The sequence below is a fragment of the Rutilus rutilus genome (genome assembly GCF_951802725.1).
Source record: "Rutilus rutilus genome assembly, chromosome: 16".
NCBI lineage: Eukaryota > Metazoa > Chordata > Actinopteri > Cypriniformes > Leuciscidae > Rutilus > Rutilus rutilus.
The window spans coordinates 18722862-18749329 of NC_140224.1; the positions used below are offsets into that span (position 1 = coordinate 18722862).

Here is a 26468-nt window from a genome sequence, read left to right on the forward strand (position 1 = left end):
CATACAGCACTCAACCCCTGTGAGAACCATCCATGCAGTCAGCTGTGTCTTCTATCGACCTTAAGACCCCGATACTACATGTGTGACTGCCAGTCTGGCTGGACCCTTGCCAGCGATGGTCGTACTTGTACTAAAGGTCAGAGTCTTTCCAAATTACTGTGTGCCATTTGAGTTCTTGAGGTCTTATGGCCTTTTACTTGACTTAATTATGCTGTAATACTTATTTTTCCTAGATGACACACCATTCTTGATGGTCGTCAGAGATACAGTGATTATGGGAATCCCTCTCAACCCCAATGACACGTCCAACAATGCCATGGCACCAATTTCAGGCATCGCACAGGGCCGAGATATTGATTTTGATGACCAAGAGCAGTTTGTCTACTGGGTGCAAGGCACTGTCAGTCAATATCTTGACTATTCCATAACATTGTTTTGGAATTAACTCATAACATTACTGACACTTTAACTATTAAACAATATTTTGAAATAGAAATATTTATAAAAAAAAAAGAAAAAAAAAGACGTAATGTTTATCTTGAAACTAAGGTTGAATTTTTCCCCTAGGGTTCAATTTATAGAAGCAAGACAGATGGAGCAAATCGAACTCAGTTTGCACCAGCTGCTATTATTGGTTCCCCCTCTGGTCTTGCCTTTGATTGGATTACACGAATCATGTACTACACTAATCCCTCCGTTAAGGCCATTGAGGTGAACATCATATTTTCTTAAGATCAGTGACACACATCAGCATATTATATCATACATATCAATTTATTGAATTAAATTGTGTCCCACTTTATATTAGGTGTCTATAACTACTATGTACTAACATTTTAATTAATAATTTGATACAATGCACATATTGTGTACATACACATTTTTACAATGTATTTATATATTTTTTTAATACCTGCATGTAATTACAGCTGTAATTAATCTCTGTAGTTACATCTATAATTTCTCTGTTGACCTTTCCATTAACACCTTAACCGACCCTTAAACCTACCCATACCACCAAACCTGTCCTAACCTTACCCATATTCCATCTCAATAGCAGCACAAGTGTTTTGCAATAAAACATCAACACAATAACTTAATTGTACTTATTTTTTATGTAAGTACATAGTAGTTAAGGACACCTAATATAAAGTGTGACCTTAATTTGTAATTTATTTAATTATTTTATGTATTATTATTATTATAATGTTTTTTTTTTGCCCCAAAAGGTAATCAGGGTTGATGGATCTCAACATTACAGGAAGACTATCATCACAAACACAGGGAAACCAGAAGGAGCTGGAGAGCCAATAGGAATAGCTCTTGATCCGGCCAGGGGGTAAACACTTTTTGTGACTAGTAGACATTTGTCCTGTACTTATTCTTTAGTTATTAATGTACTGTCATCATCCTCTCACCCATGCAGGACAATGTTCTGGACAGACAGAGGTTCAGACAGTGGAGTTCCACCAAAGGTGGCAAGTGCAGACATGGATGGTGGGAACCTCAGAAACCTCTACACTGGTAACTTGGGCAACGTTGAGTTCATCGCTGCTGACATAGAGGCCAGGAAGATCTACTGGGGTGTTCCTCAAACTGGGATGGTGAGACATTACTTGCTCATGAATCCACATGCAGAAATAATTAATTATGCATTTGCATTATATTCCTGGTTTTGGTATTTCTCTGTGATCGGCAGATTGAGTGTGGAACCATGGATGGTGCGAGCAGGGTGACTACCGTGAGTGGCCTGTCTCATCCCTGGGGCATCACTGTCTACCAAAATTACCTCTACTACACTGACCTTGACTATGAGGTCATTGAGAGAGTTGAAAAGAGCACAGGAGCAGACATGGTGGTGATGAGGAGCGGCATGGCAGGGGTGCGAGCACTGAAAGTGCATGCCAGAGACAGTGAGTGAAGCAATGCAATTTGCTCTTTATTTGAAGTAAAGGATAGTAATACAATAACTTTTGTTGGTATGAAAAAAGAGCGACCCCGGAGTGATACAAGATAATTGAAAGTAGCAATATTGGGCAGTGGTCCAATATTCAGTCTAGCATTTATTAAAAGATATTTAACATCTAAATCCCAGTATCAACCAATGAGAAACAAGTATTCTTTTCAAAAACAAAATAATACATTTAAAAATGCAGTATAAGACCAGCCAAAAGTGTAATCCTCTGGATTTTTTTCCTTTTTTTAAAATCATTGATTATATTCTGTTCACCCACAATCCATTATATCCAGACTCTGCTGGCACTACCAATGCTTGCGGTACAAACAACGGAGGCTGTCCCCACCTGTGTCTGCCTAAACCTAATGAACAGAAGACATGCGCCTGCACCACAGGTTTTATCCCATCTCAGGATGGGTCTCAATGCGAGCAGTATGACTCTTATGCTATAGTGTCCTCTTCCAAATTTATTAGAGGATTCCACATCAACAGCTCTGACCACTCTGAGGCCATGGTTCCTGTAGGAGCAGGTGAGTATTGGTTACAATATGCTAAGCAGTTTGATTCTCGTTAGAGAGGAAGTTTTGAAAACCCTGGCAACATAACTGAATGGTTAATGGCAATGTTAATGGTAATATCTATTCGTTAAAAAATATTAAAAAAATAAAATAACAATTATTAAAATAGATTTTTAACAATTTAACTTTTTTTTTTTAACAATTATAAAATAGATTTTTCTATAAGATATCTATACTTATACTAGATATCTATAGGCAGAGAGTGGCAATGAAAAACTTTCTAAATAAACTTTTTTCATAAAACTATTCACAAAGTTTGGTTGTTATGTCTTACTGTAAAAACATACTTAAAGCTTACTGAAAGAAATTTCAAGTTTGAGAGAAAAAAATATTTTGAAAAAATGTATTGTATAAATAATAATAAATGGAATAAATAATATATAATAATAATTCATATTTAAATATTAATACAAATTACACCACAGGTTAGTCCTATGATGTAGTGTTGTTTACTACAAAATATAATGTGCTTTTATTCTGTAGGTACTTACTCAATTATTGACAAGCTGGACATGCACATCGCATCTGGGTTCCTGTACTGGACTGATAACAGCACCTACTCATCCTACAGAGGCATTTACAGGACTAAGACAGATGGCTCACGCTATTCTACTGTCATCAGTCAGTTGGGCACTGGAAGGATTCAGGGTTTGGCAGTAGATTGGATCGCAGGTAAATTACTGTGAAAATGAAGTGACACCATGTATACTGTGAAAATAGCTTTATGTGTTTGTTTGTATATATCGGGCTGATCCTTGTTTTTTTTTTTTATGTCAGGAAACTTGTACTTCACTAATGCATTCACCTCTCAGACATACATTGAGGTGTTACGTCTGAACACAAGCGTTCAACTGATCCTGCTGAAGAGTTCAGTGGATCGTCCCGTAGATCTTGCCGTCAGCCCCAAATTGCGTCTCCTCTTCTGGACTGACGCTGGCCAGACACCTAAGATCGAGAGCGCGCTTTTGGATGGTACCAATCGGACAGTTCTTGCCTCTGAGAGCCTGTCATCCCCACGAGGCCTTACGATCGACTACACCAATGACTTCCTGTACTGGGTTGACGATACTCTGGATATGATATCTCGCATGGCGGCTGATGGTTCTCAGCGGCAGATTGTACGCTACGGTAGTCGCTACCCAGCGCCATACAGTGTCGCCATCTTTGGTGAGTACATGCTGTGGATCGATCGCAAGCTGGGCAAACTCTTTCAGGCTAGCAAGCTTCCTGGGAATACAGACACACCTGAGGTGATCCGAGATGGCATTGAGGATCTGACAGATGTTGGAGTGTTTGACTTGCATGTTCAGCCCACTTCTGCCAACCTGGTGGGCTTCAACCCATGCCATGAGGACAATGGGCGCTGCCAACAGTTTTGTTTTGCAATGCCTGAGCAGCAGCAGCCCAAATGTGGCTGTGCCCATGGCTCTTTGCTCAGCAATGGAGTCTCGTGTGGCTTTGGCCTGGATGAGTACCTGATCTTCACCACGGATTACACCGTGAACAGCATGAGGCTGGACCCAGAGGACCACAGCGCACCATTTCCTACCTTTAACCTGGGATACGGTGTTTTAGCCACAGAGTTTGACTTCCAAGACAAGAGAGTGTTCTTCACCCAGTATGTGGGTTTAGGCAGGAGTAAAATAGGATACATCACAACCACCAGCAGCACTAGCCCACCGATCACCATAGCCAGTGGTACAGTCTGATGCTTTAACATTCTCAGAATGAATAAGCAGAAACCAGCCAATAACAATGTTAAAGAGCTCTCTGCTTTCTTCTCATCTGTTAGATCTGGATGATCCTGAAGGTCTGGCCTACGATTGGATCCACAAGCGTCTTTATTTTACAGATTATTACAATCGGAGTGTGCAGTCTATGGGAATAGATGGCCAAAATCGCTCCTTCATCGCACATGGCGACCGCCCCAGAGCTATCGTGGTGGATCCTTGCTATGGGTAAAAACACTTTAGGGCTTTTCACATTTAAAATTGTCATCTAAACCAAAATATACTTTAGTTTTGACGCAAACGCTTAGCATATTATGCATCTCATTCTTGCCAGTGTCTTCGCTATTTCTCTTCAGAAGGTATGACCAATGAATTTGTTTCAGGTATCTCTTAATTGCCTCTCACATGCTTTCATCATCACAGGCATCTATTGTTATTGCCATATCCAGGTTATTGTTGCTACATCTCATTCCTTTATTTTTCAACTGTGAAACAACGGGCCAGTGTAGTGTTGGTCACCTTCTGCATGTATGATTTCAGCATAGAGAGTATCGGGCATGTGCATGGCTGATGATGAAATTTAGGTCACATGCACTGTGCACATACCCTAGTGTACACGTAAAAAAGTACACTTTGGCCTTTAATCCTGTACTCAATTTTCATGGTTTCACACTGTACATTTGTAAACTTGTTGACAGTTTTATTTGTATTTGTAATTTTATAATTCCTCATCTCACTCTTGCACATTAATTTGGTTTATATATTCGGTTTATGGTTATATGGTTAAATATATGGTTTATATGATCCAGCTTGTCCTGAATAGACATTTTGTACTTTAACTGTAGGAATAACCCATTTTTTACTTCAAATGTTGTGGTTTCCATGACTTTGACAATTTAGATTTTGCCCTTAAATGCTGAAATGAAAAACAGTCCATGAATATTTATGAATATTTAATGAGTTCAGTATGTAATTGGTTGTTTGTACCTTAAACATTTGGAACCACAACGCAGTGTTAACCCCCTTTCAAAATGACAAGTGTGAAAGCCCCCAGGGTTAAAAGACTGGTTCAGATAGTTCCAGCCAGATTAGTTTTAAAAAATCTAAAATTCCTCAATGAAAACTGATTTTCGTCACGCAGATACCTGTACTGGACTGACTGGGGATCCCCTGCTAAAATTGAACGTGCCACACTTGGTGGAAACTTCCGGGTCCCTATTGTAAACACAAGTCTTTCTCAGCCTAATGCTCTATCTTTGGATTACGAGGAACGACTACTGTACTGGGCTGATGCAACACTGTGAGTTTATACTCACCTACTAGTCATTTTACATAATATTTAGTACAGACAGATGAGAAACATTCAACTGATAAAACTGTTTCACTCTCTCACTCACAGGGATAAGATTGAGCGTGCCTCTTTGACTGGAGAAAACAGGGAGGTCATTCTTAGTCAGACACAGTACCCGTTTGCTGTTACAGTGTTCCAACAGGATATCTACTGGACTGACTGGAACACAAGGATTGTGTACCGCGCCAACAAGGACGACGGTTCTGGCCTGACTATAATTGCCACTGATCTCCAATATAGACCCAATGACATCCACGTCTTCTCGGCCAGTAGGCAGGAGAACTGCTTGAGTCCTTGCCAGCTGTTCAACGGAGGATGCAGCCATGTTTGTGTCCCAGGTCGGTCTGGTGTCCCATGCCAAGTGTGCATGTTATAGCCAATCAGTGCACATCGATCTGTAAGGCTTCCAAGAAACTGTTGAACATACATGCAGTGGGCGTCAAAAGAGACTTAAATTGCAACCTTTAAATTAATGTAAATTAAATTAGTAGTTAAATTAGAACTTAAAATAGAAACCTGGAAATAGTTTCTATTAATGTAAATTAAATTAGAACTTAAAATAGAAACCTGGAAAATAAAAGAGAGGATTAGGATTTAAAAAAAAAAATGAAACAATGAAATGTTATAACTGAAAATGAATTTTCAGATGTCACTAATCAAATAAGAAAATTTGTGACATTAATTTTTGTTCATACAGTCAGACAATACCTATATATGATTGCAACATGTTCTATTTTAATGTACTCACAGACTTTTGGACCCAAATTCTAGTGTGTTTGTTTATTTTTCTTTTTTCTCTTTTTTGAGAAGCTTATACATCTCATGTCTCTCGTTTATCACTTTCTCAGGTCCATCTGGTCCAGAGTGTCAGTGTCCCAGCACTGGTAACTGGTATCTGGCCAATGATGGGAAAGACTGCATCCCCGACAATGGGCAGCGGTGCCATGCGGATCAGTTCACCTGTCTGGACGGAAGCTGTTTGTTCCAGCGCTGGAAGTGTAATGGCTACAGAGACTGCTTGGATGGCTCAGATGAGCTTGAGAGAGTGTGTGGTAAGTGACCGTAGCAAAAAAATACATATATTTTTTATTTTTGTCAAATTTTTTTCTTTATACATTCTACAGCTTTCCACACCTGCTCACCTACGGAATTCACCTGTGATAATGGAGGCTGTGTGCCTCTGTACTATGTGTGCGACTACACAAATGACTGTGGAGATAACAGTGACGAGCATGGCTGTCCCTTCCCAACCTGTAACCCTACCACAGAGTTCACCTGTGCTAACGGTCGCTGCATCAGTGCGGCTTTTGTGTGTGATGGATTCAATGACTGCCGAGACAACGGCACCACGGATGAAGTTAACTGCCGTGAGTGTGCTGTTATTTTTGTATTTTTTTATATACTGTTATAGTATCTATTAATATTATGAATTAGGTTTTATTTTTATATTTTCAGTTTTAATTTTAATTTTTAATTTTTAGTAATTCCGTTATGTGCTTTTGTAAAAAAAAATTGTCATAGTTTTTTTGTCTTTTTAGCTTTAATTTATTTTTATTTTAGTTTTAGTAATTTTAGTAAATTCAACCTAAACTCATTTTATTTACGTTTTTCAAGTTTAAACTTGCCATCTAATATTTATGTAATTTTTTTGTGAAAATGATTTTTAATAGTTGCAGATTTAGTTTGAGTTAACAATAATAACACTGGGGGCCCTATTTTAACGATCTGAAACGCAAGTGTCAAAGCGCAAAGCGCAAGTAACTTTGTGGGCGGGTCTTGGCGCTGTTGCTATTTTCCCGGCGGGATAAATGACTCTTGCGCCTGGCGCAAATCTAAAAGGGGTTGGTCTGAAGTAGCTTCATTATTCATAGGTGTGGTTTGGGCGTAACGTGAAATAAACCAATCAGAGCGACATCTCACATTCCCTTTAAGAGCAGGCGCGCTTGTTCTAAAGCGGATTCCTATTATAACGGCGGATTTGCCAGGCGCACGACAGGAGTGGTTCAAGGCCGAGGAGACCGACGTTCTCGTCAGGGACGTTGGGGATGGAGAAACACACCCAAATTAACTTCGGTTAAACAGGCGTATGATAATTTGGGTAAATGTGTAAGCTAGATGTATGCTTTTATAATAAAATATCTATCTATCTATCTATCTATCTATCTATCTATCGTAATAATGTATGATTTGCAAAAACTGCTGCGTCTGTGTGTAGATGAGAGAATCAAAGTGTATGCGCGTTGTGCACACGCTACATTGATTAAGGCCAAGCATGCGCCCTTAAAATAGCATATGAATAACATGCGCAACGCGCCACTGACTTTAAACTGTTTTTTTTCGGTCAGTGGCGCAATTGTTTTCTAAACCTGTAAAATACCATGAGGGAACGTTTGCGCCGGAACACGCCTCCTCTTTGCGCTGAACCGCCCCGGGGAGCGCAAGTGTATTTTTTAGTAAACCGACGTGCATCTGTGGAGGGAAAAGTCCGCTTTGCGCGGATGCAAAATAGGAATGATACATGCGTCGGTGTACAAAGTCAATTGCGCTGGGTGCAAGATAGGGCCCTGGGTCATTGACACCAACATCTAGATTTGCATATAGTTGTCTGCCTTTCTTCCCTTTTGAATTAAAACAATTGTTGATGTTAAGTCCTGCACGTGCTACTCTTTAACTGGTATGATATTAAATGTGAAGTGTGCAATTTCTGGTAACAAAGAACAATCATATTTATTTGATTTATTAGCTGACAGAACCTGTGCACCTGGCTTAGTAAAATGTGACACCACCAACATCTGCATTTCTTCGAGTAGCCTATGTGATGGTTTTAACAACTGTGGGGACAACAGTGATGAAAATCCACTCTTCTGTGGTGAGTTACAGGGTCTCAACTTTTAGATGTTGCCTGCAGATGCCCTTCATGACAGAAGTTTTATGTTTGAGTGAAATGTCCCTTTAATATAAAAAATACTCTTGCATGTCCTCAAAGTCATGTCCTGTACCGCTTGTGGTCAACAGCTGACCGGACCTGCTCTGCAGACGAGTTCCGCTGTGATAACGGGAAGTGTATTCCCCAGTCATGGGTGTGTGACCGCATCCCAGATTGTGTGGACGACACAGATGAGCCACCCACCTGCGGTACATGTCGAATCCCTCTTCTGTCTGCAAAGCAGAGCCTGGAATTACTATCTAATACTCTCTTTGTCTCTTTACACAGAGGATCAGGTTTATACATGTAACCCTCAGCAGTTCAGCTGTGTGAATGGAAACTGCATTCTGGAAAAGTGGGTATGTGATGGCAACAACGACTGTGGAGACAACAGTGATGAGGCACAGGAACTACAGTGCGGTAAGGCCTGTCATTCAAGATTTAATAAACCAGCAAGTCAGTGCACTTGTAACTTGCTAGTCTGACTTGAATTTGGAATCTCAGGATCAAGGACTTGCAACCCGAGTGATTTCACATGCCCCACTTGGTACCAAGGCTCTCCTCGCTGTATTCCATTGAGTTATGTGTGCGATGGTGAGAAGGACTGTGCAGATGCTGCAGATGAGCTGTACAACTGCCCCAACCGCACATGCCACATGAACGAGTTTGCTTGCGCCAATGGTCGCTGCATTCTGGTGCCCTTCCAGTGAGTTTTTACTCTCCGGCAATACCCAACAATGCACATCAAATCAAATGCTACTCAAAATATTTATAAAATATATACTGTGTGTGTAAAACTCCTCAGCTGTGACCGTGTGAATGACTGTGGGGACAGCAGTGATGAGATCGGCTGCGTGTATGGCACTTGCTCCAGCCGGGAGTTCACCTGCCAGAATGGAGTGTGTATCCCATCAACGTATGCATGTGATGGTTATACAGACTGCCAGGATGGCTCTGATGAACTTGAGGGCTTGTGCAGGAGCCCAGAACCCACCTGTGCACCTGGCCAATTCATCTGCAATTCTGGGGAGTGCATCGACATCCACAATGTCTGCAACCAGCAGAGGGACTGCTCTGACAACAGTGATGAGAAGGGCTGCGGTAAGACACCACTTCGTGTTTGGGAAAAGGCTCATTTTAGTGATGTGCCTGAAACAGCAAATAAATTATTTATGAATAATGAATTCTATTGAATAGTAGAAAAAATTTGTTTGACTGATTATTCAACAAACACAAGGTTAAAGCAAAATGTTAATGAGTATATCTAAAATTACATTGCAATGATGAGTCTTTAAAGCCAATATGTCTAAAATGTGAAAACCCTCCAACTCCCCCAGCTCCACCTGCCTAGATCTGCTATGGTATTTATGTACAGTATGTCTATTTATGCAGCAGCATATCTTACATGCTCACAACAGCGTGTCTGTGTATCTATTGGCAGTAACAAGTCCAAATTTGCACTGCAGCAGCAGCAATAATTAACATCAGCAGCCAATTACATTAACATTGCCATATTCAATAACATGCTAAAACTATTTTGAGAGTTGTCATGATTGAAATGTGTATATATATACTTAAATACAATACCTTTCAAAAAACTGTGGTCGGAAAGATTTTTTTACACACAGTCAAACATTAAAATTTAAATATTATTATAATTTAAAATAACTGTTTTTTATTTTAATACATTTTAAATTGTAATTTATTCCTGTGATGGAAAAAGCTGAATTTTCAGCACCATTACTTTGGTGCTCAGGAAACATTTATGATTATCAATGTTGAAAGCAGTTGTGCTGATTAATATTTTTGTGGAAACCATGATACACGTTTTACAGGATTCTTTAATGAATAGAAAGTAAAAAAGAACAGTTGACTAGACTTTTATTTAGTTCTGACACATTTCTGATTTAAGCTCCGCCCCCACATGCACATACAGATCATATTGTCATTGCAAATATACAAACAAATTAATTACAATTAATTTGTAAATAGCACATTTACAATTACAATGAATCTAATTAACTGGATGAATTAGGTAATGATGTGCCTTTCTGTCCCTCCACAGGCATAAATGAGTGCAGTAACCCAGCCATTCACCAGTGTGCTCAGAACTGCACAGACACACTGACGGGTTACTACTGTTCCTGCAGGGACGGCTACAAACTCATGCCAGACGGCAAGGCCTGCGAGGACATAGACGAGTGCAAGGAAATACCGGGAGTGTGCAGTCAGGTGTGCGAGAATGCTGTGGGCTCCTTCTACTGCAAATGTGCTCCGGGATACCTGCGGGAGCCTGATGGACGCACCTGCCGTCAGAACAGTGGAATCGCACCGTACCTCCTCTACAGCAACCGCTACTACATCCGTAACCTGACAGCGGATGGTTCTTCCTTGTCAGTGGTGCTGCAGGGCCTGTCAAACGTTGTGGCTCTAGACTTTGATACCATTGAGAAGCGTTTATACTGGGTGGATGTTGGGACATTGCACATTGAGAGGATGTATTTAGACGGGACAGGAAGGGAGGTCATATTGCAGAATGACCTGGATGGAGCAGAAGGCCTGGCTGTGGACTGGGTGGGCCGGTAGGTTAATGAGCAGCTTGATTCACTCATTTACTTGAAGTATATTCTAAAAACAACTGGGCAAGGTTAATCCATGGGTGCATTTTTCCTTGCAGAAAGCTGTACTGGGCAGATGGGACTATTGGAGCCATTCATGTCTCTGAACTTGATGGCCGTTACCGGAAAAAACTCCTGAAGGGTTGTGTTGATGCCAACTCTACGTACTGCTTTGCCAGTCCTCGGGCTGTCGCTGTTAACCCTAAATATGGGTGAGTTAAATATTTATTTTATTTGTTTAGTTGAACATCTGCTATTTTTATGTGTGTAAACATTCCCTTTTCTGTTCCTGGTCAGATGGCTATATTGGACAGACTGGGGGCGGACGGCTTTCATTGGCAGGGCTGGCATGGATGGAACCAACACATCAGCTATCATCACTACCAAGCTTGTGTGGCCTCATGCCCTGACCATCGACTACACCAACAACAAAATCTTTTTTGCTGATGCTCATCTAAATTTCCTTGAGTAAGTTGTTGTCCTGTAATGTATCCAAACCAAATCTGATCTCCAGGCAGTAATAGATAGCCCTGCTTCATGTAACACTTACAATATTATGATTTTGGTCATTTTCATGCAAAATACTTATTTTAAGTTGTTTTAGTAACATTCACCACACGCTCAGATGTATTTTGAAACACAATAACAAAAGTATTAGGGATGCACTGACAAGCCAATATATTGTGCATCACTAAAAACTACCTTTCTAATGTCTATTTTCCTACAGTTATGCCGATATGGATGGACAAAACAGACATAGAGTTATAACAGGTTCCATGCCCCATGCTTACGCTCTGACCCTGTTTGAGGATTTGGTGTACTGGACTGACTGGAACACCCACACCATAGAGAGAGCCCACAAGTACACTGGCGCTAACCGTGTAGTAATGGGCAACAACACACACCGCCCTAATGACATTCACGTCTATCACCCTTACAGACAGCCACGCGGTAAGACAATATACAGTATAATTCATTTCACCATTCACTTTAATTGCATGATGGTTTTTTGAAAGTTTTATTAAAATTTTCTTAGGTGACAATCCCTGCAATGACCATCACCTGACCTGTAGTCACCTGTGTCTGATTGGCCCGGGCGGTACAACGGCCAGATGTGAGTGTCCGGATCACTTCATTGGTCTGGCTGTTGGCTTTAAGATCCAGTGTGTGGCTGACTGCTCCAGCACTCAATTCCGTTGTGGAGACAATGAGAGGTAAGTGAATCTGTTCTCTAATGGTGATACTTTAATGCAGATTTTTCAGCACACAGGATGATAATCTGATGATCTTGTGCTCTTCCTCTCTCACTTTTTTTTCTGTCTGCCTTTTGTCTCCAGGTGCATTCCCATATGGTGGAAGTGTGATGGTCAGTCAGACTGTGGGGACGGCTCCGATGAGCCTCAAACATGTCCTCCACGTTACTGCCCAATTGGACGGTTCCAGTGCCAGGATGGGAACTGCACCTATCCGTTTTTCCTGTGTGATGGCCACAATGATTGCCTTGATGGATCTGATGAAGATGCTGCACTCTGCAGTATGCAACTCTTATATTCTAGTTTATCTTAACCATGGCTGTGTCCGCATTAGCCCCTTTCACACATTAAACCTGATAAATTTCCATACAAATAACCAGATTGATTTGGTCCGGTAAATACACAAATGTGCAGTTCACACACATCTTTTTACCGGTGAGATACCATTCACACATAAGGACAAAAATACCAGTAAACTCTGTGAGGTCAATCATCCGAAATAACCTTTAAATGCTGCACCATTTTCTTTATCCACGTAGATGAGAAGCGCTTTAGTTTTTCAGTAAACATCAGGATGGCGTAAGCGAAAGATCACAAGGAACACAGTTTTGCTCTTAAAAACATGAGATGCATAACAGTTACTATAGTACTGCAATTACTATAGTACTTAAAAGTAACTACAGAGCCCGCAGTGCTTATGAATGGAAAAGAAGGCAGGGTCTCGAACGCAAGACACAGCACAACGTGCGTGGAGCATGTCTACATAGAAAAACAATTAAAAGCAGCTGAGCTTAATGTAAATAGCTCCAATAGAGCATTATGATTGCATCAGTACTCCCTGCCCTCATACAGGTAATCATATTATTTGTGCACACAAAGCATTATAATGGTAATTAATACTAGAAATAATAATAAATATAGCTGCAAGCAGCAATTACCGGGGCCAAGCAGAATAAGACGACAAGACATGCCAACATTGCTGAAAGTGTCAGATCAACTGCAACAATCAACAATTAAAGACATTTAAAGAAGATTTTAGGCGAAATGCCTGAAAAATCATATAAACAGTAATTAAAAATATGATTTAATGGATTATCACTTTTGACCAATAGGTGGCGCAGTCAAAAAACTGATGTGATGTGGTCAGAGTGAAGTGACAATAAGACATACAATGTTTGGTGTCAATATGTCAAGGCATTGCAGAGATAAAGCCTGAATAGTCCTTTTGGCATCATGCCTCAACTTTGCTGCTGCGGTATACGAAAACAGTTTCGTCAATCGACACGAAATCCATAACTTTTAGTCGGCACGGTCTGGAGATGATACGATTCGATTTTGGTGAAAATCGGACAAACGGTCTAGGAGGAGTTCGAAAAAGTAGGTTTTGAATGAAAATCAAGATGGCGGACAGGAAGTTCGGCCAAATAAGGTAAATTTGGTATCTATGTTCTCGGTTTGACCCAAGGAATCTATTAAGACCAGTTGTATTACAATAAGCCAATTTATTCAAAAGTTATTATCAGTTTTCTAAATTTTGTTATAACTTTTGACCAATAGGTGGCGCTGTCTCGAAATATTTTGGGTACTTTCAGGGGATGGTGCTGATGGCACATTCTGAGTTTCGTAATATTACACCAATGCATTTGTTTAGTATAGCATTTTATTTCACAAAACTGTATTGAAGTCAATGGGAATTTCATGTTTTGTTCTGTTATAGCGCCACCAAGAGGCTCAGTCACACCATTTTTTTTATGTGTCCTCAGAGTGAGCCCATACATATGTGTGTCAATTTTGGTGACGATATCTCAATTCGCTTCGGAGTTATAGACATTTATATGAAAAAACACGTAAAAAATGACTGACACATGACTTTGATTGGAATTTACTACCCCTAAACATCAATATTTTTGCATTTGGGCAGTGGCGTGTAGCTATCGACCTATGTTTCCAAACTTCTGACGGTGGTTTTGTCTCGATCGGACTAGCGGTTTCAAAGATATAGCCAAATGTTTTTTAAGCGCTAAATCACAACGCTATACAAACCGTAAGGCGAAACCTAGCATGTTTGGTATCGTAGGACTCGGCAAGGTTTCAGGAGTCTAATTAGATGAGTCTCGTGAAAATAAGTCGACCACACCCAAAGTTATAAGCATTTGAAAAAAAAAATTCACCACTAGGTGGCGCTGTTCCGAAACTTCTCAGGCTCCTTCAAGACATCGTGCTGATGACCCATACCAAGTTTCGTAACAATCTGTTCATGCGTTCTTAAAATACAGCATTTTAGCACAAAATTCAAAATGGCCGACAGTCAAAATGGCCGATATGGTAATATTGGATATCAGTCGACTCGGCATGTTACCCTGAATCTAACGAGACCAATTTTATGATTTTTGGACAAACTGTTCAGAAGTTATAAGCAAAAATAGCCATTTTTCATATATCCGGACCAGTAGGTGGCGCTGCGCCGAAACACAGCATGTAGCCTCAGGTCATGCTTGTGATGACATGTACCAAGTTTGGTCTGAATCCGATAAAGCTTTGCGGAGATACGGCCTTACATCTGTTTTCGCAAGCGCTACGTAAAATGTATTCGTGGGTTTATCGAAAACTGTTAAGCGAATCAACTTGAATTCCATAACTTTTTGTCAGCATGGTCTGTAGATGATCTGGCTCAATTTTCGTGCAAATCGGACAAACCGTCTAGGACGAGTTCGAAAAAGTAGCTTTTTAGATAAATTCAAAATGGCGGCCATATTGTTATGACAGAAATTATGTCATAGGGTGCAATCGAATTGGCATGAGCTCAGGAATCAGAGAGAAAAATAATTTTGTTGATTGGCCTTACGGTTCAAAAGTTATTAGCAAAATAAAAGTGAAACTTTGGACAGGTGGTGGCGCTAGAGGGAATGACTTAGACACACCAAAATTGGTGTATTTAATGTTGGGACTGTCCTCTATCAGAATGTCAAACCAAAACAACTTTCCCGCATTCGGTTCTATGGGCTGCCATAGACTCCCAGTTGGAAGAAGGAAGAATAATAATAAATATAGCTGCAAGCAGCAATTATCGGGGCCAAGCGCAAGCAGATGACAGGATATGCCAACATGGCTGAAGGTGTCAGACCAACTGCAACAATGAGCAATTAAAGACATTTAGAGAGGATTTTAGGCGAAATGGCTGAAAAATCATATAAAAAGTAATTCAGAATATGATTTAATGGATTATCACTTTCGACCAATAGGTGGAGCAGTTACAAAACTGATGTGATGTGGTCAGAGTGAAGTGACAATGACACATACAAAGTTTGGTGTCAATATTTCAAGGGATTGCAGAGATAAAGCCTGAATAGTGCTTTTGGCATCATGCCTCAACTTTGCTGCTGCGCTATACGAAAACGGTTTCGTCTATCGACACGAAATCCATAACTTTTAGTCGGCACAGTCTGGAGATGATACGATTCGATTTTGGTGAAAATCGGACAAACAGTCTAGGAGGAGTTCGAAAAAGTAGGTTTTGAATGAAAATCAAGATGGCGGACAGGAAGTTTGGCCAAATAAGGAAAACTTGGTATCTATGTTCTCAGCTTGACCCAGGGAATCTATTAAGACCAGTGGTATTTCAATAGCCAGATTTATTCAAAAGTTATTAGCCTTTTTGGAAATTTTGTTATAACTTTTGACCACTAGGTGGCGCTGTCTCGAAATATTTTGGGTACCTTTAGGGGATGGAGCTGATGGCACATTCTGAGTTTCGTAATATTACACCAATGCATTTGTTTAGTATAGCATTTTATTTCACAAAACTGTATTGAAGTCAATGGGAATTTCATGTTTTGTTCTGTTATAGCGCCACCAAGAGGCTCAGTCACACCATTTTTTTAATGTGTCCTCAGAGTGAGCCCATGCATATTTGTGTCAATTTTGGTGAAAATATCTCAATTCGCTTCGGAGTTATAGACATTTATATGAAAAAACACGTAAAAAATGACTGACACATGACTTTGTTTGGAATTTACTACCCCTAAACATCAATATTTTCGCATTTGGGCATTGGCGTATAGCTATCGACCTATGTTTCCAAACTTCTGAAGGTGGTTTCGTCTCGATCGGACAAGCGGTTTCAAAGATATAGCCAAATGTTTTTTAAGCGCTAAATCACAATGCTACACAAACCATAAGGCGAAACCTAGCATGTTTGGTATCTTGGGACTCGGCAATGATTCAGGAGTCTAATGAGATGAGTTTCGTGAAAATAAGTCGATCACAACCAAAGTTATAAGCATTTGGAAAAAAAATGTCACCACTAGGTGGCGCTGTTTCGAAACTTCTCACGCTTCTTCAGGACATCGTGCTGATGACCCATACCAAGTTTCGTAACAATTCGTTCATGCGTTCTTAAAATACAGCATTTTAGCACATAATTCAAAATGGCCGACAGTCAAAATGGCCGAAATGGTAAAATTGGATATCAGTCGACTCGGCATGTTACCCTGAATCTAACAAGACCAATTTTATGATTTTTGGACAAACTGTTCAGAAGTTATAAGCAAAAATAGCCATTTTTCATATCTCTGGACCAGTAGGTGGCGCTGCGCCGAAACACAGCATGTAGCCTCAGTTCATGCTTGTGATGACATGTACCAATTTTGGTCTGAATCCGATAAAGCGTTGCGGAGATACAGCCCTACGACTGTTTTCGCAAGCGCTACGTAAAATTTGTTCGAGCGTTATTCGAAAACGGTTTGACGAATCAATTTGAATTCCATAACTTTTTATCAGCACTACCTGAAGATGATCTGGTTCAATTTTCGTGCAAATCGGACAAACCGTCTAGGACGAGTTCGAAAAAGTAGCTTTTTCAGGTCATTCAAAATGGCGGCCATATTTATATGCCGGAAAATGACATCATAGGGTGCACTCGAATCGACAAGAGCTCAGGAATCAGAGGAAAAAAGAATTTTGTTGATTGGCCTTACTGTTCAAAAGTTATTAGCAAAATAAAAGTGAAATTTTGGACAGGTGGTGGCGCTAGAGGGAATGACTTAGAAACACCAAAATTGGTGTATTTAATGTTGGGACTGTCCTCTATCAGAATGTCAAATCAAAACAACTTTCCCGCAATCGGTTCTATGGGCTGCCATAGACGCCCAGTCGGAAGAAACGGAAGAATAAATATAGCTGCAAGCAGCAATTACCGGGGCCAAGCAGAATAAGACGACAAGACATTTCGACATGTTTGAAAGTGTCAGACCAACTGCAACAATGAGCAATTAAAGACATTTAAAGAGGATTTTAGGCAAAATGGCTGAAAAATCATAGAAACAATAATTAAAAATATGATGTAATGGATTATCACTTTCGACCAATAGGTGGTGCAGTTACAAAACTGATGTGATGTGGTCAGAGTGAAGTGACAATGACACATGCAAAGTTTGGTGTCAATATGTCAAGGCATTGCAGACATAAAGCCTGAATAATGCTTTTAGCATCATGCCTCAAATTTGCTGCTGCGCTATACGAAAACGGTTTCGTCAATCGACACGAAATCCATAACTTTCAGTCGGCACGGTCTGGAGATGATATGATTCGATTTTGGTGAAAATCGGACAAACGGTGTAGGAGGAGTTCGAAAAAGTAGGTTTTTAATGAAAATAGCATTTTATTTCACAAAACTGTATTGAAGTCAATGGGAATTTTATGTTTTGTTCTATTATAGCGCCACCAAGAGGCTCAGTCTCACAATTTTTTTTACGTGTCCTCAGAGTGAGCCCATACATATGTGTGTCAGTTTTGGTGAAAAAATCTCAATTTGCTTCAGAGTTATAGGCATTTATATGAAAAAACACGTAAAAAATGACTGACACATGACTTTGTTTGGAATTTACTACCCCTAAACATCAATATTTTCGCATTTGGGCATTGGCGTATAGCTATCGACCTATGTTTCCAAACTTCTGACGGTGGTTTCGTCTCGATCGGACTAGCGGTTTCGAAGATATAGCCAAATGTTTTTTAAGCGCTAAATCACAACGCTACACAAACCGTAAGGCAAAACCTAGCATGTTTGGTATCGTAGGACTCGGCAAGGTTTCAGGAGTCTAATTAGATGAGTCTCGTGAAAATAAGTTGACCACACCCAAAGTTATAAGCATTTGAAAAAAAAATTCACCACTAGGTGGCGCTGTTTCGAAACTTCTCACGCTCCTTCAGGACAACGTGCTGATGACCCATACCAAGTTTCGTAACAATTCGTTCATGCATTCTTAAAATACAGTATTTTAGCACAAAATTCAAAATGGCCGACAGTCAAAAGGGCCGATATGGTAAAACTGGATATCATACGAATCGGCATATTGCCCTGAATGTAACGATACCAATTTTATGATTTTTGGACAAACTGTTCAGAAGTTATAAGCAAAAATAGCCATTTTTCATATCTCCGGACCAGTAGGTGGCGCTGTGCCGAAACGCAGCATGTTGCCTCAGGTCATGCTTGTGATGACATGTACCAAGTTTGGTCTGAATCCGATAAAGCGTTGCGGAGATACAGCCCTACGACTGTTTTCGCAAGCGCTACGTAAAATTTGTTCGTGCGCTTATTGAAAACGGTTTGACGAATCAATTTGAATTCCATAACTTTTTGTCAGCACTGCCTGAAGATGATCTGGTTCAATTTTCGTGCAAATCGGACAAACCGTCTAGGACGAGTTCGAAAAAGTAGCTTTTTCAGCACATTCAAAATGTCGGCCATATTTTTAAGCCGGAAAATGACGTCATAGGGTGCAATCGAATCGGCATGAGCTCAGGAATAACAGGAAAAAAGAATTTTGTTGATTGGCCTTACGGTTCAAAAGTTATTAGCAAAATAAAAGTGAAACTTTGGACAGGTGGTGGCGCTAGAGGGAATGACTTAGAAACACAAAAATTGGTGTATTTAATGTTGGGACTGTCCTCTATCAGAATGTCAAACCAAAACAACTTTCCCGCAATCGGTTCTATGGGCTGCCATAGACGCCCAGTCGGAAGAAGAATAATAATAATAATAATAAATATAGCTGCAAGCAGCCATTACCGGGGCCAAGCAGAATAAGACGACAAGACATGGCTGAAGGTGTCAGATCAACTGCAACAATGAGCAATTACAGACATTTAAAGAGGATTTTAGACGAAATGGCTGAAAAATCATAGAAACAGTAATTAAAAATATAATTTAATTGATTATCACTTTCGACAAGTAGGTGCCGCAGTTACAAAACTGATGTGGTCAGAGTGAAGTGACAATGTCACATACAAAGTTTGTTGTCAATATGTCAAGGCATTGCAGAGATAAAGCCTGAATGGTGCTATTGGCATCATGCCTCAACTTTGCTGCTGCGCTATCCGAAAATGGTTTCGTCTATCGACACGAAATCCATAACTTTTAGTCAGCACAGTCTGGAGATGATACGATTAGATTTTGGTGAAAATCGGACAAACGGTCTAGGAGGAGTTTGAAAAAGTAGGTTTTGACTGAAAATCAAGATGGCGGACAGGAAGTTTGGCCAAATAAGGAAAACTTGGTATCTATGTTCTCGGCTTGACCCAAGGAATCTATTAAGCATTTCAATAGCCAGATTTATTCAAAATTGATTAGCCTTTTTGAAAATTTTGTTACAACTTTTGACCACTAGGTGGCGCTGTCTCGAAATATTTTGGGTACCTTCAGGGGATGGTGCTGATGACACAATCTGAGTTTCGTAATATTAAACCAATGCATTTGTTTAGTATAGCATTTTATTTCACAAAATTGTATGGAAGTCAATGGGAATTTCATGTTTTGTTCTATTATAGCGCCACCAAGAGGCTCAGTCCCACCATTTTTTGTATGTGTCCTCAGAGTGAGCCCATACATATGTGTGTCGATTTTGGTGAAAATATCTCAATTATCTTCGGAGTTATAGACATTTATATGAAAAAACACGTAAAAAATGACTGACACATGACTTTAATTGGAATTTACTACCTCTAGACATCAATATTTTCGCATTTGGGTTTAACTTTTAGTTAACAAGCTATGATTCCAAACTTCTGACGGTGGTTTCGTCTCGATCGGACAAACGGTTTCGAAGATATCGCCTAATGTTTTTTAAGTGCTAAATCACAACGCTACACAAACCGTAAGGCGAAACCTAGCATATTTGGTATCGTTGGACTCGGCAAGGATTCAGGAGTCTAATGAGATGAGTTTGGTGAAAATAAGTCGACCACACCCAAAGTTATAAGCATTTGAAAAATAAAATTCACCACTAGGTGGCGCTGTTTCGAAACTTCTCACGCTCCTTCAGAACATCGTGCTGATGACCCATACCGAGTTTCGTAACAATCCGTTCATGCGTTCTTAAAATACAGCATTTTAGCACAAAATTCAAAATGGCCGAAAGTCAAAATGGCCGATATGGTAAAATTTTATATCAGTCGACTCGGCATGTTGCCCTGAATCTAACGAGACCAATTTTATGATTTTTGGACAAAATGTTCAGAAGTTATAAGCAAAAATAGCCATTTTTCATATCTCCGGACCAGTAGGTGGCGCTGCGCCGAAACGCAGCATGTAGCCTCAGGTCATGCTTGTGATGACATGTACCAATTTTGGTCTGAATCCGATAAAGCGTTGCGGAGATACAGCCCTACGACTGTTTTCGCAAGCGCTACGTAAAATGTGTTCGAGCGTTATTCGAAAACGGTTTGACGAATCAATTTGAATTCCATAACTTTTTGTCAGCACTGCCTGAAGATGATCTGGTTCAATTTTCGTGCAAATTGGACAAACCGTCTAGGACGAGTTCGAAAAAGTAGCTTTTTCAGCCCATTAAAATTGGCGGCCATATTTATAAGCCGGAAAATGACGTCATAGGGTGCAATCGAATCGGCATGAGCTCGGGAATCAGAGGAAAAAAGAATTTTGTTGATTGGCCAAACGGTTCAAAAGTTATTAGCAAAATAAAAGTGAAATTTTGGACAGGTGGTGGCGCTAGAGGGATTGGTTTTAAGACACCAAATTTGGTATGGTGACTTTTCGGACTGTCCTCTATCATTGTGCCAAATTTCATAACTTTCCCGCAATCGGTTCTATGGGCTGCCATAGACTCCCATGGCGGAAGAAGAATAATAATAAATATAGCTGCAAGCAGCAATTACCGGGGCCAAGCAGAATAAGACGACAAGACATTTCGACATGTTTGAAAGTGTCAGACCAACTGCAACAATGAGCAATTAAAGACATTTAAAGAGGATTTTAGGCAAAATGGCTGAAAAATCATAGAAACAATAATTAAAAATATGATGTAATGGATTATCACTTTCGACCAATAGGTGGTGCAGTTACAAAACTGATGTGATGTGGTCAGAGTGAAGTGACAATGACACATGCAAAGTTTGGTGTCAATATGTCAAGGCATTGCAGACATAAAGCCTGAATAATGCTTTTAGCATCATGCCTCAAATTTGCTGCTGCGCTATACGAAAACGGTTTCGTCAATCGACACGAAATCCATAACTTTCAGTCGGCACGGTCTGGAGATGATATGATTCGATTTTGGTGAAAATCGGACAAACGGTGTAGGAGGAGTTCGAAAAAGTAGGTTTTTAATGAAAATAGCATTTTATTTCACAAAACTGTATTGAAGTCAATGGGAATTTTATGTTTTGTTCTATTATAGCGCCACCAAGAGGCTCAGTCTCACAATTTTTTTTACGTGTCCTCAGAGTGAGCCCATACATATGTGTGTCAGTTTTGGTGAAAAAATCTCAATTTGCTTCAGAGTTATAGGCATTTATATGAAAAAACACGTAAAAAATGACTGACACATGACTTTGTTTGGAATTTACTACCCCTAAACATCAATATTTTCGCATTTGGGCATTGGCGTTTAGCTATCGACCTATGTTTCCAAACTTCTGACGGTGGTTTCGTCTCGATCGGACTAGCGGTTTCGAAGATATAGCCAAATGTTTTTTAAGCGCTAAATCACAACGCTACACAAACCGTAAGGCAAAACCTAGCATGTTTGGTATCGTAGGACTCGGCAAGGTTTCAGGAGTCTAATTAGATGAGTCTCGTGAAAATAAGTTGACCACACCCAAAGTTATAAGCATTTGAAAAAAAAAATTCACCACTAGGTGGCGCTGTTTCGAAACTTCTCACGCTCCTTCAGGACAACGTGCTGATGACCCATACCAAGTTTCGTAACAATTCGTTCATGCATTCTTAAAATACAGTATTTTAGCACAAAATTCAAAATGGCCGACAGTCAAAAGGGCCGATATGGTAAAACTGGATATCATACGAATCGGCATATTGCCCTGAATGTAACGATACCAATTTTATGATTTTTGGACAAACTGTTCAGAAGTTATAAGCAAAAATAGCCATTTTTCATATCTCCGGACCAGTAGGTGGCGCTGCGCCGAAACGCAGCATGTTGCCTCAGGTCATGCTTGTGATGACATGTACCAAGTTTGGTCTGAATCCGATAAAGCGTTGCGGAGATACAGCCCTACGACTGTTTTCGCAAGCGCTACGTAAAATTTGTTCGTGCGCTTATTGAAAACGGTTTGACGAATCAATTTGAATTCCATAACTTTTTGTCAGCACTGCCTGAAGATGATCTGGTTCAATTTTCGTGCAAATCGGACAAACCGTCTAGGACGAGTTCGAAAAAGTAGCTTTTTCAGCACATTCAAAATGTCGGCCATATTTTTAAGCCGGAAAATGACGTCATAGGGTGCAATCGAATCGGCATGAGCTCAGGAATAACAGGAAAAAAGAATTTTGTTGATTGGCCTTACGGTTCAAAAGTTATTAGCAAAATAAAAGTGAAACTTTGGACAGGTGGTGGCGCTAGAGGGAATGACTTAGAAACACAAAAATTGGTGTATTTAATGTTGGGACTGTCCTCTATCAGAATGTCAAACCAAAACAACTTTCCCGCAATCGGTTCTATGGGCTGCCATAGACGCCCAGTCGGAAGAAGAATAATAATAAATATAGCTGCAAGCAGCCATTACCGGGGCCAAGCAGAATAAGACGACAAGACATGCCAACATTGCTGAAAGTGTCAGATCAACTGCAACAATCAGCAATTAAAGACATTTAAAGAAGATTTTAGGTGAAATTGCTGAAAAATCATATAAAGAGTAATTAAAAATATGATTTAATGGATTATCACTTTTGACCAATAGGTGGCGCAGTCACAAAACTGATGTGATGTGGTCAGAGTGAAGTGACAATGAGACAAACAAAGTTTGGTGTTAATATGTCAAGCCATTGCAGAGATAAAGCCTGAATAGTCCTTTTGGCATCATGCCTAAACTTTGCTGCTGCGGTATACGAAAACGGTTTTGTCAATCGACACGAAATCCATAACTTTGAGTCGGCACGGTCTGGAGATGATACGATTCGATTTTGGTGAAAATCGGACAAACGGTCTAGGAGGAGTTCGAAAAAGTAGGTTTTGAATGAAAATCAAGATGGCGGACAGGAAGTTTGGCCAAATAAGGAAAACTTGGTATCTTTGTTCTCAGCTTGACCCAAGGAATCTATTAAGACCAGTTGCATTACAATAGGCCAATGTATTCAAAAGTTAATAGCAGTTTTGGAAATTTTGTTATATCTTTTGACCACTAGGTGACGCTGTCTCGAAATATTTTGAGTACTTTCAGGGGATGGTGCTGATGGCACATTCTGAGTTTCGTAATATTACACCAATGCATTTGTTTAGTATAGCATTTTATTTCACAAAACTGTATTGAAGTCAATGGGAATTTCATGTTTTGTTCTTTTATAGCGCCACCAAAAGGCTGAGTCCCACCATTTTTTTTGTGTGTCCTCAGAGTGAGCCCATACATATGTGTGTCGATTTTGGTGAAAATATCTCAATTCGCTTCGGAATTATACACATTTATATGAAAAAACACGTAAAAAATGACTGACACATGACTTTGATTGAATTTTACTACCCCTTACTATCAATATTTTCGCATTTGGGCATTGGTTTTCAGCTATCGACCTATGTTTCCAAACTTCTGACGGTGGTTTCGTCTCGATCGGACTAGCGGTTTCGAAGATATAGCCAAATGTTTTTTAAGCGCTAAATAACAACGCTACACAAACCATAAAGCGAAATCTAGCATGTTTGGTATCGTTGGACTCGGCAAGGATTCAGGAGTCTAAAGAGATGAGTTTCGTGAAAATAAGTCGATCACACCCAAAGTTATAAGCATTTGAAGAAAAAAATTCACCACTACGTGGCGCTGTTTCGAAACTTCTCACGCTCCTTCAGGGCATCGTGCTGATGAGCCATACCATGTTTCGTAACAATCCATTCATGCATTCTTAAAATACAGCATTTTAGCACAAAATTCAAAATGGCCGACAGCCAAAATGGCCGATATGGTAAAATTGGATATCAGTCGACTCAGCGTGTTGGCCTGAATCTAACGAGACCAATTTGATGATTTTTGGGCAAACTATTCAGAAGTTGTAAGCAAAAATAGCCATTTTTCATATCTCCGGACCAGTAGGTGGCGCTGCGCCGAAACGCAGCATGTAGCCTCAGGTCATGCTTGTGATGACATGTGCCAAGTTTGGTCTGAATCCAATAAAGCGTTGCGGAGATACAGCCTTACGTCTGTTTTCGCAAGCGCTACGTAAAATTTGTTTGTGGGTTTTTTCGAAAATTGCTAAGCGAATCAACTTGAATTCCATAACTTTTTGTCGGCATGGTCCGTAGATGATCTGGTTCAATTTTCGTGAAAATCGGAGCAACGGCCTAGGAGGAGTTCGAAAAAGTAGATTTTTCGAAAAATTCTAAATGGCGGACAAATTTCCATGACGGAAAATGACGTCATAGGGTGCGATCGAATCGTCTTGAGCTAGGGAATCAGAAGAAATGGGAATTTTGTTTCTAGCCCTTGTGGTTCAAAAGTTATTAGCATAAACATGAGTGCAAATTTGGACAGCTGGTGGGGCTAGAGGGAATGAGTTGGAGACTCCAAATTTGCTATGGTGACTGTTCAGTCTGCCCTCTATCAGTGTGCCAAATTTCATAACTTTCCCGCAAGCGGTTCTATGGGCTGCCATAGACTCCCAGAGCGGAAGAAAAAGAAGAATTATTTTTGGTACGCCAACAGATACAATAGGTGCCTACGCACATTCTGTGCTTGGCCCCTAATAATAAGGGAACCTTTTTGCCATTTATAGCGCCACCTATAGTCCGATCTGCATGAAACTCGGCACGCTTGTTCACCATGTCATGACACATATGCTCAGCGATTTTCGTGATGTTCTGAGTTTTCATTTGGGATTTATAGGCTTTTTAGTGTATTTTGCCACGCCCCTTTTCTAAATGACCCTGTTACAGCCACCCAAATGCAAAAGTTCAACTTTTTTTCGACAATTATTGATCTAGAGAGTCCAGAGAATTGTCCTAGACTGGTTTGGTTCCAATCGGGCGAAAAACCAGGGACTAGTTCGCAAAGGTAGGTTTTGGACAAAATTCGACATAGCAAAAAATTTCCCCTGCCTAAATCAAAATCGGAGATAGCCATTCTGTCCGCCTTGAGCCAAGGATTCCAACGATATAAGACACTTGATCCTGGGACACACGGTCTAAGAGTTATGAGCAATTTTGAACTTTTGGTTGCTGTAGCGCCACCTATGGGCCATTCGGGGTCATACTCTGATAGGTTGTCCCCAAATTGAGGCCTACCATCTGGCCAGGTTTCACGTCTCTAGGCCTTACGGTTTGGCCTGCACGATGCGTTTTACAAATCCTTACAATTACAATAGGGTTTCAGCATTTCATGCTTGAACCCCTAATAAGAATGAAGGCTTTTTGCCAGTTATAGCGCCACCTATGGTCCGATCTCCATCAAACTCTGCATGCTTCCTCACCATGTTCTGACACATATGCTCATCAATTTTGGTGAAGTTCTGAGTTTTCAATTGGGATTTATAGGCTTTTTAGTGTATTTTGCCACGCCCCTTTTCTAAATGACCCTGTTACAGCCACCCAA

At 40.2% G+C, this 26468-nt stretch overlaps 1 protein-coding gene across 1 annotated transcript in view; it reads left to right on the forward strand.

Annotated features, from left to right (window-relative positions):
* lrp2b (low density lipoprotein receptor-related protein 2b) overlaps positions 1 to 26468 on the forward strand; it is a gene marked incomplete at its 5' end in the record, with an annotated part of 132728 nt that overhangs the window by 35325 nt on the left and 70935 nt on the right. Inside the window, 25 exons of the mRNA XM_084434586.1 lie at positions 8 to 136; positions 234 to 400; positions 568 to 711; positions 1230 to 1339; positions 1427 to 1604; positions 1700 to 1913; positions 2251 to 2487; positions 3019 to 3207; positions 3313 to 4233; positions 4328 to 4493; positions 5407 to 5565; positions 5665 to 5954; positions 6465 to 6668; positions 6741 to 6983; positions 8360 to 8485; positions 8632 to 8751; positions 8831 to 8962; positions 9047 to 9248; positions 9348 to 9643; positions 10608 to 11124; positions 11220 to 11372; positions 11458 to 11628; positions 11888 to 12111; positions 12197 to 12374; positions 12498 to 12694. Coding sequence (XP_084290712.1) covers positions 8 to 136; positions 234 to 400; positions 568 to 711; positions 1230 to 1339; positions 1427 to 1604; positions 1700 to 1913; positions 2251 to 2487; positions 3019 to 3207; positions 3313 to 4233; positions 4328 to 4493; positions 5407 to 5565; positions 5665 to 5954; positions 6465 to 6668; positions 6741 to 6983; positions 8360 to 8485; positions 8632 to 8751; positions 8831 to 8962; positions 9047 to 9248; positions 9348 to 9643; positions 10608 to 11124; positions 11220 to 11372; positions 11458 to 11628; positions 11888 to 12111; positions 12197 to 12374; positions 12498 to 12694 — 5667 coding nt within the window. The remainder of the gene's footprint in view (positions 1 to 7; positions 137 to 233; positions 401 to 567; positions 712 to 1229; positions 1340 to 1426; positions 1605 to 1699; positions 1914 to 2250; positions 2488 to 3018; positions 3208 to 3312; positions 4234 to 4327; positions 4494 to 5406; positions 5566 to 5664; positions 5955 to 6464; positions 6669 to 6740; positions 6984 to 8359; positions 8486 to 8631; positions 8752 to 8830; positions 8963 to 9046; positions 9249 to 9347; positions 9644 to 10607; positions 11125 to 11219; positions 11373 to 11457; positions 11629 to 11887; positions 12112 to 12196; positions 12375 to 12497; positions 12695 to 26468) is intronic.